Source organism: Lissotriton helveticus, chromosome 6 (assembly GCF_964261635.1).
Source record: "Lissotriton helveticus chromosome 6, aLisHel1.1, whole genome shotgun sequence".
Taxonomy (NCBI): domain Eukaryota; kingdom Metazoa; phylum Chordata; class Amphibia; order Caudata; family Salamandridae; genus Lissotriton; species Lissotriton helveticus.
This window is the reverse complement of record NC_136067.1, coordinates 1,490,952,269-1,490,972,417: the sequence shown is the minus strand read 5'-3', so window position 1 is coordinate 1,490,972,417 and position 20,149 is coordinate 1,490,952,269. Positions and strand designations below refer to the sequence as shown.

General features: G+C 43.6%; 1 protein-coding gene across 1 annotated transcript in view; it reads left to right on the top strand.

The window, feature by feature from the left end:
* RYR2 (ryanodine receptor 2) overlaps positions 1 to 20,149 on the top strand; it is a 3,071,198-nt gene that overhangs the window by 342,444 nt on the left and 2,708,605 nt on the right. Inside the window, exon 13 of the mRNA XM_078648003.1 lies at positions 12,869 to 12,964. Within this exon, the coding sequence (XP_078504129.1) occupies positions 12,869 to 12,964 (96 nt within the window). The remainder of the gene's footprint in view (positions 1 to 12,868; positions 12,965 to 20,149) is intronic.

The following is a 20,149-nucleotide window of genomic DNA, read 5'->3' as shown; positions in this document are numbered from 1 at the left end:
TCCCATGAAATTGTAAATATAATGCTTTTTCATATAATGTTCTACATGCTTTGTTGTTATAGTTCTGGCTCTATGTAATTACATTTATATACTGAGCATAATTTCACTAGAATTGATTCAGCATATTCAGCCTTTTTTCAGTAGAACGTTCTTGTTGGTTATTGCCGGTTGCATACATCATTCCTATGAATATTTAGTTAACTGTTTGATATTTTTTGTGTGTGATACCCTTCCTGCTCGCAGGGGAGCGATTCATTTTGGTAGGTAGAGGAAATGATTTAGAAAGATAGATGATCTGTGTGTAATGTCATATGTTACCCTTTTAGATGAGGCTTGGAGGGTTTCAAGTATTACTTTCTTGAATAGTGTTGCAGGGATGTTTTTTCTCCAAGTTCAGGTTCATTCATATTAACTAGGTGCTCAGTCCCATATCGACTCAGTTGCGAATAGGGGGACAAGACAGAGTCTGCAGAAGCATGGGTTATGTTCGATGTTAATCACATTGTTTTGAACTTTTTGCCGTGTGCTGGGGTTTTTAACACCTTCGCTGCGGCGGCTATTCCGCCGCAGCGCTAAGGGGGCGGGGGGCCACGCGGCGCTCACACGCTTGTGACGGAACCGCTCCGTCACCAGCCTCGGGTGAGCTGTGCTGATGATGGAGCGGTTCCGTCATGGCCCCGCCCGCTCAATAGAACGCGCCGCGCAGGCGCAAAATCAGCGCCGCGCAGGCGCGTCGGGCGGGCCATGACGGAACCGCTCTGTCATCAGCACAGCGCCACCGCAGCTGATGACGGAGCGGTTCCGTCATCAGCGTCGAAAAGGTTAAGTGGGGTGTGTGGGTTCCAGAAAGTGGCAGCTCTGCCCCTGTGCTGGCTCTCCTGCTAAGCATCCTCAGAGATTTGAACATACCAACTTCAGGAGGTCATTAGTGACACCTCCCTGAGAGATTTAAGCCTGTTCCTCACTGCCACTGCAAAACAGGTTTCTTCCAACTCAAACTGCAAGGGGAGAGAATAAAGACAGGAGTCTGGCTGCTCCCTAATTGTCTCTCTGGGAAGGGCATGCCCTGGCTTGTCAGCCAGTGTGAATGTAATTAACTTGTTTACATTCAGCCTCCACCTTCTCCCTCTCCCAGTAACATGCGTAATGTCCTCCAATTGAGCCAGTTGTTTGGGGAGGCTTTGAGCTACCCGCTGGCCAGAAGCATAATTTGGCCCATCAGGCGAGTGTAAAGTTTGAATTTAATTAAGGGCTGACTTAGAGAAATATGAGATATTGCATCTAAAAGGCCTAATCCTAAGAAATCTAATGGGAATTTTTTCAAATATTAATAAATGAAACACTAACATCTAAACAATTGTAGAGCGGCCAGAAACAATGGCAAAGCTTATTATTTATTTTAATGTGTCCCTTTCTACTTCTTTTTTTCTGATAGAGGGTAAATAAAGGTCTGTTCTTTAATCAAGATGGTAACACAGGGGTATGTCGGAGCAGCCATAATGGCATACACAGTCTGATGGAGCTCCTGGCCTGTACTGAGTTACGGTATCTTATTATGAGCATGTTGTAATATGACGGTAGCATTGAACTGAGGAATTTTCTCAGGGTGAAGAGATAAGACTCCCATTTTATTTTCAATCAGATTTAAACCAACCACAGTACACAGCGTTGCCCGAGGTGAGGGAAGTGGCATGGGGAGACATTAGGCAGCTGAGATATCTGTCAGAGGATGGTGGCATTTGATGCCATTGGACAAACAGTCTATTGATGGGGGCCCAATCGCTTCTTGCCTATGTGGCTGAGGTCTCAGCGCCCACATCAGTAAAAAAAAACATGGTGAAGAAATGGTGCCAGTGAAGGGCTTACAAGTCTCCAGCAGCTTACCATGACTGAAGTCCACAATGAAAGAAGCCTTTTGGTGCTGACCCATGCTACCGGAGTGCTACATCTGAAGCAAAGCAAGTGCTCTTTGAGCTGGATGACCCCGAGAGGAGACACCTGATAGCAGTCAGGGTCTCTGAGGTGCAAGGCTTGGCTACTCATTCTATTTACCCCTCTGTGTGACTTGGAAAGGTGCTATCCGTGTGGACTTAGCAGACTGGTCCCCCATGACACACCCCCCTGCATGAATCAATACCTGGTGCATTGTATGTAAGGAGGTGTAATTGATTGGCGGACGGCTGTTGAAAGTACCTTAATGATTATACCTCTTACATCACTGTGAGTAGGACACTTTTTCTCCTTCCTTCACTGACAAAGAGGAAAGGGGGTCATAGAGACTAGGGGCTGCTTGGCCTGGATGTCATGACTTTGGGCTGGGAGGAGGAACCAATGATAATAAATAATCCTGCACACGGCCCTAAAGGGCTGTAAGTATTCATGTAGTCTGGCCCTGAGTGGGGGACAGCATGAGCTGTAGCTAGTTGGACTATCCTACATTGGCTTTGGTCCTCCTGAATGCTTTGCATGGAGACAGTTGTGAAGACATGGGACTATCTATACAGCATAGTGTTACTTCCCTTCGATATGGAAGTGGTCTAACAAATTGTGATGGGCCATTTGGGTGAGACACAGGAACGTTTTTCCCTGAAGAGGGCAGGAGATGCTTACTAAACATGCCAGGCATTTGAACCTGCCTCAGGATCCATATCTCTTCCTGGACAGTGACCGTGTGGAACACCAGTGCTCTTTGAATTTGCAGAGTTGTGCGCTCTTTTCATCAGCCCCCTCCCTGAAACTTGGTCTCTGTAATTAGCAAACTACCTGAGAGCAACCTAGAGGCTCATGGAACCAAATGCCCGATCATGATTCAAAACTGCTCAGTTGGGGGGCTACCCAGTCTCACGCTGGTGGAAGATCTCCTGTGCCGGAAGAGGACTGGAAACTAGATAAATACATGCCAAGCACCATAACAACAATCACTGCCAATCCAATCCTCAAAGATGGCTTTAAAAAAAGTTGATAAAGTGGGACTAGATGTCTCTCTCCTGTAACAAGACCTGCAACATGTGGTTGATAGAGTAACACAAGTGGGAAGTGAGGAGCTTTCAAAGTGGTAATAAGAGGTAGAGCAATGGAATTTAAAGGCCCTGTGTATATGGTATACTATTTTGCAAAAGACTTACAAGTAAACTAAAGATTTAACCTTTTTATGTCCTGGTAGTAAAACATTCTTAAATGTGTTTTTTACTACTGCAAGGTGTGCCTCTCCCATATGATAACACTGGGTTACCTTATTACATTTAAGAAGTGACACATTTCAGTTGTTGGAATACCAAATTTGGTCTGTAACTAAATTGTAATTTAAAACCTTCTTTAATGGTAAAGTTGGATTTTAAGGCTCAATTTTGAAAGAGACATTTTAAAAAGTTGATATGTTCTTGCCCCAACCATTTGGTGTCTGCAACCTGTATCCTGGATCACATGACTAGGATTAGCTGGCATTGGTTTTTGGGTATTGTTCCCAGATGGTGAGACAAAGGGAAATAGGTATTGGCAGAATGGGTCATCTCTGACCTGGTACGGGGGAGGAGCTGTCAGACACCACACTCACACATCACAAAGTCTCTGCCTCAGCCCTAGTCTTTAGTGCCTCCAGACAAGCGGAGGCCAGGGCTGGGAGGCAAGAAATTGCAAACACCTGTGGGATAGAAACCTCAAGCACCACCTTCTACTTCAAACTAGCACCAAGTATAAATATTGGACCCTCAGACCCAACTCTACAGTTCACCTCTAGGTCTGTTGAAGACTCAGACGGACAGTTGTGCTGCTCTGCTACAAGAAAGACTGCTACTCGGCTGCCCTGATGCTTGAGTGAACAGAACTGGACATGCACCTTAACCCCACAACCACCAGAGTGCCTGCAGAGGCTAGTTAGTTGGCCGTCTGACCAGATCCTCATGGACAGACAGGCTACAACCACTTTGAACACAGCACTTGAACACTTTTTACTGTAAGTATTGCCTTCCAAGTGGTGCCCCCCCAGTCCCGGAACGTTGAAAGTGGCCTTTAAGGTGCTTTGCCAACCCAGCTGTGGTACAAAACAGAACGATTGCAGCACAACACATCACCTTGCACGCTTTGCATCAGAACCACCGTTGCGCGATGCATCTCCGATGCAAGACCTCACAACTCCTTGGAACTGCCACTGCATGACGCATCTTGGATGCAGGATCAAGCATCGCAGCCACTCAGCACCCTGGAACAGCTTCTGCATGACACATCCGGAATGCATGACCTCACATTGCAGCTCTGAAGCTTCTCAGATCCACTGTTGCGCAAACCATCCTCAATGTAAAACTGCACATCACAGCCCTGAATCACCGTGTGCAACGCGCTCTCAACACTGGTCCTCGCAATGCTCCGCCACCACGATTTAAGGTACTTTGTTCAGTGGACATAACTTGGTCCCTGTAGCCAACATGTGCTCCATCACAGTCGGCCTAACCTTCTAACTCTGTTCTGCTCTAGCGTGACCAAATAACCACAGTTGCCACTTTGTGATTTTAGGCACTATTTTTACCTACATTTTAAAATTGCACATCTCAGGTTCTACTAATTGAATTTTTGTCTTTTTCTGGGTAAATAATGTACTAAATTTTACTCTATTTTTCTATTTTCTTGCGGGATTTTTCTTGTGTTTCGTTTTCACTTTGTTCTGTTTGCGTGCTGCAGAAATAGTTTACATATTGTCTGTAAGTTGACTGTGCCTGCTTTGTGACGAGCTACTAGAGGGTTAAGCACAGGTTAATTTGGGATTTGCTTGGGTTTCACCCTGACAAAGAATTGTGATTGCTGCTCAAGTATGGTGTCATCCCCTCAATCAATAAACCTATTTCCTACAATAGGAATACCATACAGTTTTGGGGTTTACTGCACCAAAATATGTATGTTCTGGTAATTACATCAGTTTTCCCTGATAACGTCTATCAAGTTTTATCTGCAGAAATTTAACAAGCTATGCAAACTGTATTGCATGCAGTAATTACTAGGCAGGTGTGCAACTCCCATAGTGCTGAAAGGGTGTTAGCCTCCTCCCTGTCTTAACCCAGGCTAAAGCAGCTTCTCAGACACATGCACCACAAAGCTGCTGTGGGCAGGCTGGACAGTGGCCGGCACCTCATCTCAGCCTCATCTGAGAATTTCATGTCTTTAAAAGCCCATTTACTTGTTAACAAGGCTTAGTTGTTTTTTAACTGGTTCCTGCAGCTCCTGCGTCTCTACTATTTCATACATCTGCAGATTACTTTTTCTGCTACAGTGTGAGAATGCATTTCCTAAAGAGTAACGGTAGGCTTTGTTTTTATTGCAGGTTTATATAGCAGGAACTTGACCCAAAGGTATTGAGGCACTTTACATGAGCATCAGTTACATTATACAAGGACACATTCATTTTTGTAAGCACAGGGAGATTAAGTGATTTGCACAGATTCACGGGATGTTGAGCTGACGCCGAGACTTGAACCTGCTCTTGACAGTTATGCCACATCCTATACAATTTCAAGGCACATTGAGGAGTGGAGTGGTGTGGGTCACTGGTTAGAGGCGGCAGACCTGTAAGCAGAGAACGGCCCGGGACCAGGGTTCAATTCCCGATGCGGCAGGGTCTTGGACCAGGGTCAACGGACTCGATAATTCTCGCCTCAGTGCCTACTCTAACCAGGGAACACTCTGGGCATTAAGCTTGCCTCATCTCTACAACGGCCCCCCACAGACGCCGGGGATGCCTGGTTTCACCCTGGAGATACCCAGAAAGGGACCATCTCACAGGGAAAACCAGGACGGGTTCCCCAGCGGTCTACAGCGCCAGGACACTCGGGTAGAGTAACAGTGCGCTTTACAAGAATCCCACATTTATCATATATTAAGGCAATCCAAGAATCTGAAAGCTTGTCACAGGACCCACAAATCATTTATTTCCTCCACCTTCCATCCCTGATTGATTCCATGATAGAAATGGTTTAAATTATATCTGAGACCCCACACGCCACCATGGACAACATGCTGAGTTACATATTGGTGTCTGTGTATGAATCCTGCATTTAGACAACTCATCCATTATTCTCAACACTCATCTTGCACTCACAACGATCACATTGCACATACACCGCTCACCATGCACTCATACCATTTAACCTCCTCTCACCCTACACTCACACAAGCAAACCGCTCACCCAGAGGTCTCACCACTTATGTTGCACTCACAGAAGGCACACAGTACTTACACCACTCACCACACACTCACGCCATTCACTCTCCTCTTACTCTGCACCCAAAGGAGCACACTGCTGAGTCTGCACTCACAATACACTCCATTCACCTGTCACTCTCACCATGCAGTCTCAACACTCACCCTGCACTCATAGCGGTCGCACTGTGCTTACAACACTCACCATAAACTCAAGCCATTCACCTTGCACATGTCATTTACCCTGCACTCACAAAAGCATACCACGCAGTCTGCATTCACATGACGATTCACTCACCTGTCACAGTTACTGCTCACCCTGTTTTTTCACCACTCACGCTGCACTCAGTCTCAAACAAGCATATCAGTCACCATGCATTCATTCTCCCCCCCTGAACATTCACCCACACCCAAACTCAAATGGACACATCACTCATCCTGCACTCACATCACTCACCCTGCACCCACTCCTCTCACCTACCTACTTTCACAAGGATACATCACTCATCCTGCACTTATAGAGGCAATCCAGTCACTCACATCGGTCACCCTTCACTCACATGGGCACACCACTCACCCTGCACTCACACCACTCAAACAGGCATAACACTCACCCTGGACTCACACCACTCACCCTACACTCCCTTCTGCCACCCTGCACTCACATGGGCACACTGCTATGACTGCACTCGCACAGGCACTCCATTTACCCAGCACTCATGCAGCTCACGCTACTTGCACACAGGCACAATAGTCTACCAAAACTCACAGGGCACACCACCACCCTGCACTAACTTCTCATACCATGTGCTAATCAGGCACTCCAACAGCTCAGCTTTCCCTCTCGCTGCTCACCCTGCACTCACACAGGCATACAGGTGAACCAACACACAAACAGGCACACCACTGACCCTGCATTTGCACCACTCACACCACCCACCTTGCACTCATTCCTCTCACTCTGTACGCACTCCTCTCACCCAGCACTACCATGGGCCCTTCCCTCACCTTGTACTCATGTAGTTCGCCATGCACTCACATCGGCACACCTTTCACCCTACACTCGCACAACACATGTTGCATTCACTCACACTTTTCACAGTCATCCAGCACTTACATGAGCATACCTCTTATGCTGCACAGAGAACAAGCATTGGGAAAGCCCCTTGTTTTATATATTATGTCTTGCAGGTGAGACCTAAAAATTACCCAATTGTAAATTAATAGACATAATTCTACAAAGGCACCTACAGAATACCTGTTCTTTCCATAGAACTAGGTACCTAGTCAGTTCCATCTGCAACTAATTGGCTGGTGCAGGAGGGGAGAGTGAACTGAAGATGTAGGATAGCTAAAGGAGGGAAGCCAGTTCTGAGACTTGTGGGGGATGTTGAGGGATTGAGGATCAATCTCAGGCTGTGATGATAAGCTGGGAATGAGTATTTATTTGGTACTGGAGGAGAAAGCAGGCAAAGTCTGCAGGCACAACAAGCTAAAGGTGAAGCAATACGACAGAGCAGTGAGCTGGTGAGGGAATAATGTAGGAACTTTAAGCCAATGGTGAGTTGTGGGTGGGAGAAGTAACACTGGCTCCACAGGTACTTTTTAATCCTTCACCTGGGCCCCCTTGGCCTGCATAGAGACCTGGTGTTTTTGCTGCTGCTGACGCTATGACATTGATCAGTGTTTGGACCCATTGGCCTGCATGAGGGCAGTGCTCTGTAGAGGCAGGTACCACAGTGGAGAGCTATCTGAGGCTGTGCACACCGGCAACAGCTTCTGTAGGACACTTGGACTCAAGTACCAACGATATTTCAGCTGAGAGGCTTGGGCTTGTGAAAGCGCCCCAAAGCTTTAGCTCTGCATGGGAACACAGGCTCCAGCATTGATTTTTTCTGTTCATCTCAGTTTAGACATGTTCAGTTGCTTCTACTACACAGCGTGACCAAAGGTTGTAGGTGATGCTATAGCATTGGCCTTATAGCCCCTTGGAGCTGTCACTGTGGTAGGGAGTCCATGTTTAGCAAACTTCAGTGTTTTAGAGGAGTTTGACAGTTATCACTTGAATTCTAACTTCTACACATGACATGGAATATTGGCACTTTCACCACTTCGCTGCTAAATCTTTGATTGGTGCAAATAAATTAGGCTGAAAATGACACATTTGTACATAATTACCCAATGTACTGTGTGACACCGTCAGCCATTCCTGGCTTTCCATTCACCATAATGGTTCATTCGGGGGGTGTTTTATTTATTCTGGATTGGCTGTGGTACAAAAGCAGCACTGACTTCCACATGGGATGATTTAAACTCTGCAATGGATTCAAATGGAGTACCAGCACACCTATTATTAGACCTCTCCCTTGCATTTGATTCTGACCATGTCTACAGGGACGTAGAACCGGACAAATCTTCTAAAAGAAAATAACTTTGTATCTGTCGTTATCTAGACCTCTGTCACTGAGACTGCTACCTCTGCCCATGAGACTGCCTACAAGTCAACATGTTTTACCAGCTCCTCAATAACAGACTGGCGCATTTCTGTCTGTATGTGGCTCAATATGCTTACATATATGGAAACTGCTCAATGTGCAGGCTAAAAATACCCATTGGATTTTTTTAGTGTGGCACAGGTGTGTGGCAGTGCATTTACATGCAGTAATTTTACCAACTCATTGGCACACAACTGCGAAAGAAGGAATGATATTTGGGGAATTAAACGTGTGACTTACTAGTTACTTACATCAGCTTAATGTATGTTAACTCACAAAACAGTCCTTAATTCGTAATATAATAAAAGCTGGGGCCCAAAGTTTTGCTCAGGAGCCAGTGCCCGGCAATTTCAAATCTCGGGAGAGACGAATACCAAGACTGTCTAGATGTGATTCTACTGTGTTCCACTTTCATCCACCACCAGGCCCTCTTGCCTGTTATCTTGCAGGCTATTTTTTCGTTTTTCGCTTTCTCCATTTGTCATCATTTTTTCATTTTTCTCCTTTTCTCTTTTGTGTTTTCTCTCTTGCTCTGGAACAGTCTTTTGAAAAAAAATAGTGCAGGACCCAGAAAATCAGTGCAAGAGGGCTCCACTTGCAAAATTGTTACTGCCACTAAGCCAAAAAATATTTTAGACCTGTCTGCCAGGGCAGTCTCACCCATGAATATTTTGCAGCGTCCATTTGGATAAACTAAATGTTATCTTCAAATGCCACTAGAGAGAGCAGAATTTACTCCAAATTAGCTGCACAGGTGTTTGGACTAAAGGTATGGGAAAACAGCACTCAACCCTCCAATGGCCTTACCGCTCAGAGACCATTAATCCAAAAAAGAACATTTATACACAAAGTAAGTAAATTGTACCTTCAGTCATGGGGCAAAAGCATAGTTCTGGTCTTGCAATTATAATTAATTCATAAACAAATTGTCCTGCACAGTAGGAATCAGGGAATTTGTAAAAAGGGTGTTGTCTTGAAATTGCTGTGTGAAAACATGTCTTAACTGCTCTGCAAAAGTACAGAAGCTCATTTTTTGTTGTCAGTGCACTCAATCTGTTTTTCAAAGATCACTGAGAGTAGCCTAGATGCAGTGTCAGATCTAAAAAACATGCTCATTATGTCAAGGTTGTCCAATACGATTAAATTGCACAGTATCACTTGTTTTTCTCATATTGCCTATGAGGATAGCTCTGACCAAACTTTTGGAAATGCTTGTCCTGCCCTGTTGCTAGAAGTATTAGACCCCCACCCCGAAGTTTGGCTCTAGTTGCCCCAATACAGTGCTTAATTTGAGCCCGTGGTTTCTGGTGTTCAGCACCTGCCCTTAATTGTCACTTCCTCCACTGATGACAGCCTGCCACATGATGATGTCACGGTATTATGTAGAGATTAGCAGAATGTGCATTAAAATGGCTAACAGCTGCCACCCAAGCGATTATTATACCTTTGAGGGGCCTGGAATAGTCTGAATTCTCACACTTGTAGGAGTTTAATGGTTTGTGGTTGTGTTGGTACTGTTATTGGCAGCCCTTGCAGGCGCAATGGGTGAGCGCAAAGGGTGGCGCAAGCTGCAGTGCCCTACTGCAGGGGCCTGGCACGTATTCTGTTTTTACAAATTAACCACTGGCTCGTTACCAGTTGCGATAACATTCGCAGAACTTGTAATTCTGATGGGATCCCTGAGCAAACCAGATTTTTGCACAGGGGTCTGGGGTCAGAATTAACCCCGGCCTGAGCGAAAAAACACAAGACACACCTAAATGCAAAGCTATGCGATACAGGAACGCACAGTGCGTGCTGTGTGGCATTAAAACAAGTCTGCCTGTAGGTATGACAGCAATATGTAAAGGGGCCGATATTAAAGGTAGATGGGTGATTCCGTTATGACAGCTCGCGCTCCCAGTCACAACTCAGCGCATTCTCCCCCCCCCCCTCCCCCGCCTTCATAGCATCGCCCGAGGCGCGCGCCGTTCCTCACGAGGAGATTGCGCAGTTCCCGAGCCCGCGGTGATGTGACCTGCAGCCGCCGCGGATTCCTTGAAATGAGGCCTTCGTGGAACTCCTCTCGGTGAATCATTTCCCTACCTCAGGAGACGGTTATTATTTCTGCAGAGTTTTTTTTTCCTTTGACCTTTCTCCCTCGGTACTATAAACACTTCTGCTATTGAAAAGCTTTTCAAGTAGGCCCTGACTGATCTTTAACTCTGGTCTGAAATTACAGCAGCAGCCGTTCCTCCATTTTAAAGGACGCAGTGCGTTCCTCTGTACGTCCCTGTTGCCTCCTATCGTGCGTTTGATAACGCCACCTTTTAATTAGTTTGTCTCCAACGTGTAATGGTATAACGATATCCTATGGCTGATTTATGTCAACGGAAAAAAAATCCTCAAGCGGGATTAGAATGGCCCTGGAGTGTTAATAGATAATAATTGACGAGAATAAAAGCCGATACCACAGGCTCCTTAATTTATCAGGTGTGACAGTTTCCTCCAATCATTAGTTTTCTCCTTTCAAGTGGAGAATATCGTACAGATGTTGAGTCTTTATGCACGAAATCCGCATCCCCTGTCTTTTTTACCGAGACATTTTCCTCAGTTTAATTCGGTAGGTTTGACCAGCCGAAATTGAATTGTGGGTGCAGATTGTATTGCACCTGGTAATTACTGGGTGCAGAAACCTCATTCCAATTCATAATTCCTACCCCTGCAAAAGCAGGCGTTTGTGCCGAATTTTGTAACCAGGGCCTCATTCTCAAAAAAACTGCCACCCTGAAGAAATAGAGAGGGATCAAGATCTCTGATTGTTCAAATCGTGAATTATTTGAGACACCAAAGACTAAATAAAAACGATACTTTTCACCTGCTCTGCCCCCAAGCAGGGGGGCAACCGGCGCTACCTGCTGGGAAACGGCCCCCCCTTGCTTGGCACTGTGGGGCCCACCGAATATGCATTTCCGTAGAACTGCCCCTGTTGCTCTGATTAGCATAACACAAACCTCAAAATAGTAAATCAATGGCAGGAGTTTATAACTCGGTGGAGTTACGTGCACCAATGGGAAAGCATTTCTCAGTAAAACATATGGGGCCTCATTTATGAGGCTGTGCGTCACTTTTACGCCGCTGGTGCGTCACTTTTTGTGACGCACCAGTGGTGTAAAAAATGCGCCTTGTTGCGCCATATTTACAAAGTGACGCATCTAGGTAGATGCGTCACTTTGTAAACCCCTGCGCTACATTATACCTACGCCAGGTATAATGTATGCAGGGGGGGCGTTCTGATGCAAGACAGGGTCATAGAAGTGACGCAGTGAAATCTATAAGATTTCACTGCGCCACTTCTATGACACAAATGCGTCAATTTCTTACGCCTGCCTCACAGCAGGCGTAAGACTGACGCAGGCCCATTGCTGGAGTTGCGTCACTTTTGTGATACACTCCAGCAATGCGTCACTTTTGCGCCATACAGATACGTCAGAAATACTGATGTATCTGTAACTTCTTGCGCCATGATGCGTCATACTGTAAATATGACGCATCATTGGTCTCGCAAGGAGGGCGCAGTGAAAAGTGACGCATCGCTGTTTTCACGCAGCGATGCGTCACTTTTCATAAATGAGGCCCATGGTAGTTAGACCTGCGACCGCCCCTGAGTTTGCCGGGGTGGCCGTCTGAAGAGCAGGTAGGAGGGGGGGGGGATGGGGCGGAGTGTTAAGGGGGTTGGGGCACTGAGTTTCGCCGCCCTCAAAACTTGTGCTGCCCGGGCAGCCTGCCCCCGCTTGCTAAGCCACTGGTTCAAAGTAAATGTTAAATCTATGGCAGCCGTGGCCGCTGCAGGTAAGAGCGGTGGGGCCGGGGTCGAGACGAGACGACCAGAAGGGAACATTTATTATTTTTTTCCCTTGTGGTCATCTCTCGAAATCCCCCCAGCTGGCCTCACCGCTCTTACCTGCAACGGCTACGGCTGATTATGGACAATAATCGATGACAGTGAAAGTGCAGCAATAAGCCTGAAGCCGTTGTACAATTCTTTACATTGCACCCTAGCCCTGTCTTTGGCTTTGGTACATTGCAGAGAGATTTCCATTCCCTGCTGATTATTACACATTAAATGAATACAATGATAACAGTCTAATGGTGTACATCAATTGAAAAAATACATTTCATTTTAAATGCTTCTTATTCCTTGCAGCTGCCCTAATTAGAGGCAATCGCAAAAACTGTGCGCAGTTTTCCGGCTCTTTGGATTGGCTAATCAGCAGACTGGAGCGACTGGAAGCCTCTTCTGGTATGTTTTGTAATAACTATAACAAGTACCTTATGTAGTGAATGTTATTATCTTAGATCTTGAGTGCTGTAAATAGCAGATTTTCATAATGTTCATCCTCCTGTCCTGTCACATGTATGTGACTTGCAAAGTTTGATCTAGCCAGTGGTGTAAGGCAAAATGATGAGACCCCTGAAGACTCTGATAAGGGGCTGCGAGTCTCCCATTTCTCACAGATATCAATTGACCCTAGACTGAAGGGGGGCCCTGGAAGGTAGGGCCCCCCGCACCACAGGACAGCAGGGGCCTACGTTACACCACTGAATCCATCTGCAAACCAGTGGCGTGCTCTATAAAATCAGAGATTAGACATAGATACATTTAAAAAGGAGGATAAATCAGAGACGAAAATGTAGGTGCTACACATAGGTAAGAAAGAGTGAGGCAAAGACTATGGAGGGATATCCTGCCCACCGTATTAAAAGTGTATTTATCTTGTGGCATTTGTAATAATACGGGCGGGATATCCTCCATTTTTGTGTTGGAGTTACTGATCCTCCAAACCCTAAATCAGGCACTAAGTAATTGTTTTAGTTTTAGCTCACATCTGTGATCTATTCATGTTGGGTATTCACCAACTGGGATTGGGTACATATCATTCGCTTGCATTAATTTCGCTGCCTTGCATTTTGCCAGTGGGCATTTTCTTGTGGACTACAAATTCTTTGTAGACCATCTCATTATTTAACATTTCATTGTAAGTAAGATGGGGTTGGGGTAAGCATAAGGTCAAAGATAAGAGAGCAATGAGTTAGTCCCATGGTGTAAGGGGTATGGATTATGAGTAAAGGTTAAGGAGTTAGGGATAAGACTGATTCTCAGAGGAATTTTGATTAGGTGAGAAAGGGAAGATTTTTTTTTTTAAACTGCCCTCCAGTTGCATGGTATCATGAGAATTACTGACTTTTTTAGATGAAGGCTAATGACCTATCTCTGATTATGAATTTGGTAAAACTCAAGAGGTATTTACTGCTCATGCCCTGCAGTGAGATAGTAACCACATGCTATAATAATGACCTCCTATAACTCAGTTTCTGCCCTGGGAATCAGGCATAACCTGTGGATGCGATGTTCAGTGCACCAAAAAACTGAGAAGATGCAATAGTTAACGCACCACTCGTAATTCGACACCCTGTGCAAACTCAATTTTGCACACATATTGAAATTTACAGCCTGATGTATCTGGACCCCGAACTGCCTTCTTTTAAAAATGTTTTGTTTCTGTATTATTAAAAAATAGGGTTTTATTTTTATTTCAAATGAGAGGTAGTGTGAAACCTTTCTCGAGACCTTGTTCTTTTATCGACTCAGTTGTATCCAAGCATCTAAAACAACGCCGCCAATCAAAGGTCAACTTCATTAAAATTGTTAGTGAATGCTGTGCTAAAAAATAGAGGAATCTTTATATTTTTGTATTTTACTTTCATTGTTTCGATTACTTCCAGTGAGCACATTTTGATATATATAGATAAGTTCCAGCGTCTAACCTCAGACTTTCGTATGGTTTGGAGATTCATTTAATGTTTGGAGTTCCTATTTTTTCTGACGTCATTCATCAGGGACGTTCATGCATCTACAAACCCTCAAGACATTAGGAAATTGTTCTAGAAGGGCTATAATACTTGTGAGAATATACATATTTCATTTCTACCTGTTTTGGAAATCTAAAATGATATTGGTTTTAGAAACACTTAAAATGTTGTGAGTGGAATTTGCAAGGAAATGGGTCTACAAAACACTCTTTATGAAATGTTTTATTAAAAAGATGCAAAAGTGTGCCTTTTTGAAATGTTTTAAAAATCTGAAAACAGACATGTACTAATTCTGGAAACCACAATAATTACCATATTGTAAAGAAGCGTAAAGGACTCAATCCATTTCCCTTCTGCCTGGGGTTCACCCTCTTCACCCCATAGCTTTGTCGGAAGATTAAGCTCATCCTCTCTTTCTTCCAAGATGCTCCAGTAATGTGCAGCAACCTCCTTTCCCTTGTATGATTTTTCCATTATATTCCTCTCTAATAAACTGTCTCCTCCGAATTTGTTTTTTTTAGTTGTTTGAGAACGAAGCCAGCTTGAAAGCTGACTATAGACAAACCAAGATAATGGTGAGGTTGCCTTGTCTGAGAATATTTCCCAGTCAATAAGAGAGCCATCTTCTACTAATTCTCCCCATCGTATAATTCCTGCTACTTGTAGGACTGTTTTTATCGTCTGTGTGGTATTCGATGAAAGCCCGGGAAAGTCCCATATCGGTGCATAGTTAGAAAAGTATGCAATCCCCAACTTCGATTTAATTTGAGACCATTCTTTTATGGGGCAGGCTAATGTCTTCAGTCTGACTTTTTTTAAAAACCTCTGATGCCCGAATTTAAATAAAAATCCGTCCGATGGAAGGTCTGAACCCAATAGCATAGCTTTAAACATGTAGCCATTAGAGTTGTCTAATGGGGACTTTAATAGCATCCTGGAGTGGGTCAGGTGAAAGGCCCACGCATAGTATTCCAGGTCTGGTAGAGCAAGGCCTCATTTTTCCCTTCTCCTTCTCAGTTTCTTCCACGCCAGCCTAGATGTTTTGTAACACCAAACAAATGAATTTATGTTTTGTTGGGATGTTTTTAGTTGGTTCGTGTCGAATATTAAAGGAATTGTATTGAAGAGAAATGTGTATTTCGGGAGAATGGACATTTTTACTAAGCTGGTCCTTCCATAGATGGTGAGAGGTAAGAATGACCAGGACTTCATCAATATTTTCGCTTCGTGTGAAACGCGATCTAAGTTGTTCTGAGCCAAAAGGTTAAGATCTTTGGTGATTCTTATACCCAGGTAGCGCATTGAAGATTTTAAGGGAAGCTGAATATTGGTGATGTTCCAGGCCATTATCTCCGTCTTCCCTGCGTTAATTTCATAGCCTGAGTGCTTTCCAAATTCCTCTGCGCTATGGATTACGACAGGGAAGGCCTGTGTCGGGTCTGTGGTATAAATAAGAATGTCATCAGCATACATCCCGACTTTCTTTTCCCACCCTGAGAACGAAAAGGGAGGGATGTTAGGGTTTTCTCTTATGGAGTGAGCAAATGGTTCCAGATAAATGTTAAATAATAGGGGGGAAAGAGGGCACCCCTGTCTTGTTCCTCTGGAAATTTGGAAGGGATTTGTGCGTGTACCGTTTATTATCAAACTAGCCTTAGGGTTTTTGTACAATAGGCCTATCGTTCTACGGAATTTAGGACCTATTTTAAACTTTGCCATAGCAGCATGTAAATAAGACCAGTTAACTCTATCGAATGCTTTTGTAGCATCGAGAGTCATGATTGCAAGAGGTAAAGCAAATGTTGAGGCGATGTCTATAGCTCCAACTAGATCGTATGTTAAGTCAGCAAGTTGTCGGCCTCTAATAAACCCCTTTTGGTCCTGATGTATGATACCTCCAATCTCGCTTCCCAAACGAGCAGCCAAAATTGACGAAAAGATCTTATAGTCATTGTTTAGAAGCGAGATTGGACGATATGAACCACAATCCGTTGGATCTTTGCCTGGTTTTAGGATTAAGGCAATGTTTGCTTCTCCCCAGGAGCTAGGTGGTGTCTCTCCTTTTAATAGTATATCATTAAATAACTTCGTCATTATCGGGGTAAGTGTGGAGATAAGGACCCGATATAATTCACCCGGAATCCCATCCGGTCCTGTGGCTTTTCCCTGTTTTAGCTTCTTAATGGAACTTTCGACTTCCCCCTGGGTTATCTCCCTGTCTAGATTCTCGCTCTGGTACTCTTTTAGCTCGGGAAGGTCTATCTTTACCAGCCAATTGTTTCTTTCCTCGATGTTGTCAGTATTATCAGTTATTTCGTCAGTATAAATTTTATGAAAGAAGGTGCTGAAGGCTTCGCCAATCTCTGTATCAGTTTTCCTAGTATTTGATTCTCCAACCACTCTCACTTCTTTTATATATTTCCTAACCTGGTCAGCTTTTATTTTCCAGGCTAATAGCTTTCCTGCTGACTCACCATATTCAAAGTGGGAGAGTTTACTAGCCTGCCAACGTTTATTAATTCTCTCCTGTAATAGTGTGTCTAATTTGTCCTTTAGCTCTTTTTTCTTATCTAAGTTGGTTGAAGGTACTTGATCTATTAAATCCAGTTTTGCCAGATCTTGCTCTATCGACCATATTTCCTCTCTGTACTTCTTTTTCCTGTAAGATGCCCTATTGGTGATGCATCCCCTAATATACGCTTTCCACGTCTCCCACACACTAACCAATGGGGCCGAGTCTAAATTCAACTCTAAGAATGCAGTGGTCTCGGTTATAAGATAATCTCTTTCCGTTTCCTCTAATAGAAGAGTACGGTCGAAGGACCAAGAGGCAAAGCTGTGTTCGCGGTCTAGTGTTAGCGAGAAAATGATAGCAGAGTGATCCGATAAGTGCGATGGTAGATATGTGATGTTCCTTATCATGTCTTTTAGAGAGAAGCTAAATAAGGCATAATCAATTCGGGATTTATGCCTATACTTATGGTTATGATAAGAGACCCCCAATGTTTTCCCAGCTCTCTGTCTCCAGAAGTCTTCAACTCCCAAATTAGACATACAGCGCAATAATGTTTCTCTTGATTTAGTGTGACTTATTGCCCTAGAACTGTGGGATTTATCTAACTTTGGATCTAATATTAAGTTAAAATCACCCGACCATATTATTGGATTGGTGATGGTTATCAGGTGATTTTGTATTGTGTTTATATAAGAGGGGTCATCTTGGTTAGGTCCGTAATAAACTACTAGGGTAAATCTCCTAAGATCTAACTGGACATTGACTATTATCCATCTCCCGTTTGGATCTGCCTTCAAATCTTCAATCTGGGCTCTAGCGCCTTTTTTAAAGATGATAGCTAAACCACGGATGCTGGCATTGTGGTCCGTGGTAACGAATTTATCAACCCATCTTAATTTTTTAAAAATATCTGAAATTTCTTTTTTATTTAAGTGTGTCTCCTGGATCATTATGATCTGCGCGGGCGAGTCTCTGAGGTACTGCATGATTATATTTCTTCTCCCTCGTACGCGCAGTTCGTTTACGTTCCAGGAGAGAAAATCAATGTCTCTCATTTCTCTATAACCTTCCCTTGCCTCTCTTTACCCATTTAATAGTTTTTGACATTCTCTTTACTCGACCTTCTAGTATACATCCTTCCTTGGTTTGGATCTTGACCAATCTTATACTGTAGACCCTGGAATCGATAGGTTTTCGGTTTTTGAGGTTTTGGTTCTAAGGACTTTTTTGTGCTTTTACCCCCACTACCACCCCCCTCCCTCCCCTGGAAAACCCCGCCCTACTTACTCTGGCCGGATGGCTGGCCAGGTTTTCGCCCCCGACATACTCCTGCCTGGAGCCCAATTTATCTAGACTGTCAGTCAGTCGATCCTTGGCCATATTGGAAGATGTGCAAGAACAAGAGTAGAAGGAGGAAGGTACTTCCCCTTAATTTTTATTTTTTATTTTTTATTTTTTTGTGGCTATTTAATTCCCCCCCCCCTTTTTTTTTCCTTTATATTTTTTTTTTGTGTTATGTGCTGATCTAAGTGCCTCCCCCTTTTATTTTATTTTGGCTATTGTGCATAATCCTTCTATATGTGTATATTGATAGATACATCTATAACCTTGTGTACACATATATACATACATACACATATCTATATATATATATATATTTATACACAATATATATATTTTTTTATATTTTCTTTTTATTTATTTATTATTTATTATTTTTATTTTCATATCTGACATTGTTTTATTTTTATTTTATTTTTTTTCCTTTGGTGCAGGGAACACCATTGCTATTTATTTATTTATTTATGTGAGTATCTTTATTATCTGGGATTGTGGGAAAATTCGCTGATGGAAACTAATAATTCGTCAGCCTCAAGAGGTGTCTTGATATTATACATTTTGTTGTTGAACATAATTTTTAAGAAGGCAGGGAATCGCATCTGCGCAGTAGCTCCCAAAGCTCTAAATTTTTCTATACGTTGACCTAGCTCCCACTGCCTATCCAAAGTGGTTTTAGATAGATCAGATCTTATTTCAAAGGAAAAATCTGAGGTCTGCAGAGTTTTAGTTTTGAGTGCTAGGGTTAGAATCGTTTCCTTGGTAGTATATGTCAAGAAGTTTACTAGAATCTTCCTAGGTTTGGACCTATTTGGATTTAGACGAAATGGATCTCGATGAACTCTTTGTATGTCAGTCTCCAAGTCTGCTTCTGACATCTCTAATTTCAGCGTGTCCTTAAGCAGGGTCACCATGTATTTTTTAAGTTCACTCCCCTCTTTTCCTTCCGGGACTTTTAAAATCCTGAGGTTATTCCTTCTTGAGTAATTCTCCAAGGACTCTACTCTATCCTTTACTGCTTCTCCCTCCCTTCTCATAGTCACCATTTTCATTTCGGCATGATCTAACCTTGCTTTGAGGTCTTCTACCGTTGTCTCTAAGCATCCTGTCCTTTCAGAAAGTCCATCTACTTTGGATTCCAAATTTTCACACATGGCCCGGATCTCCGATTGATTTTGCCTAGATTCCGCGAAACAAGCTTTTGACTCTTCAAACCCGGATTTAATTTCCTTACTCATATTGAGAAGTATGCGCTGTATTGTATCCACGCTATCATCACTGCCCTCCTTCTCCCCGCATGGATTTTGGGCCGAGTTGCTTTGTATGTCCGTCCTTTCTATACCTGCTGAGTTTGCATTCAAGGACACTGTCTCTGGCGTCTTGATATTATTCCGCTTTCCATCATCATCACCCTGATCATCGCCCTGATCATCACCCTGATCTGAAGTTTCTGTCTTCTCTGTTTCTGTCGCATGGTATCATGAGAATTACTGACTTTTTTAGATGAAGGCTAATGACCTATCTCTGATTATGAATTTGGTAGAACTCAAGAGGTATTTACTGCTCATGCCCTGCAGTGAGATAGTAACCACATGCTATAATAATGACCTCCTATAACTCAGTTTCTGCCCTGGGAATCAGGCATAACCTGTGGATGCGATGTTCAGTGCACCAAAAAACTGAGAAGATGCAATAGTTAACGCACCACTCGTAATTCGACACCCTGTGCAAACTCAATTTTGCACACATATTGAAATTTAC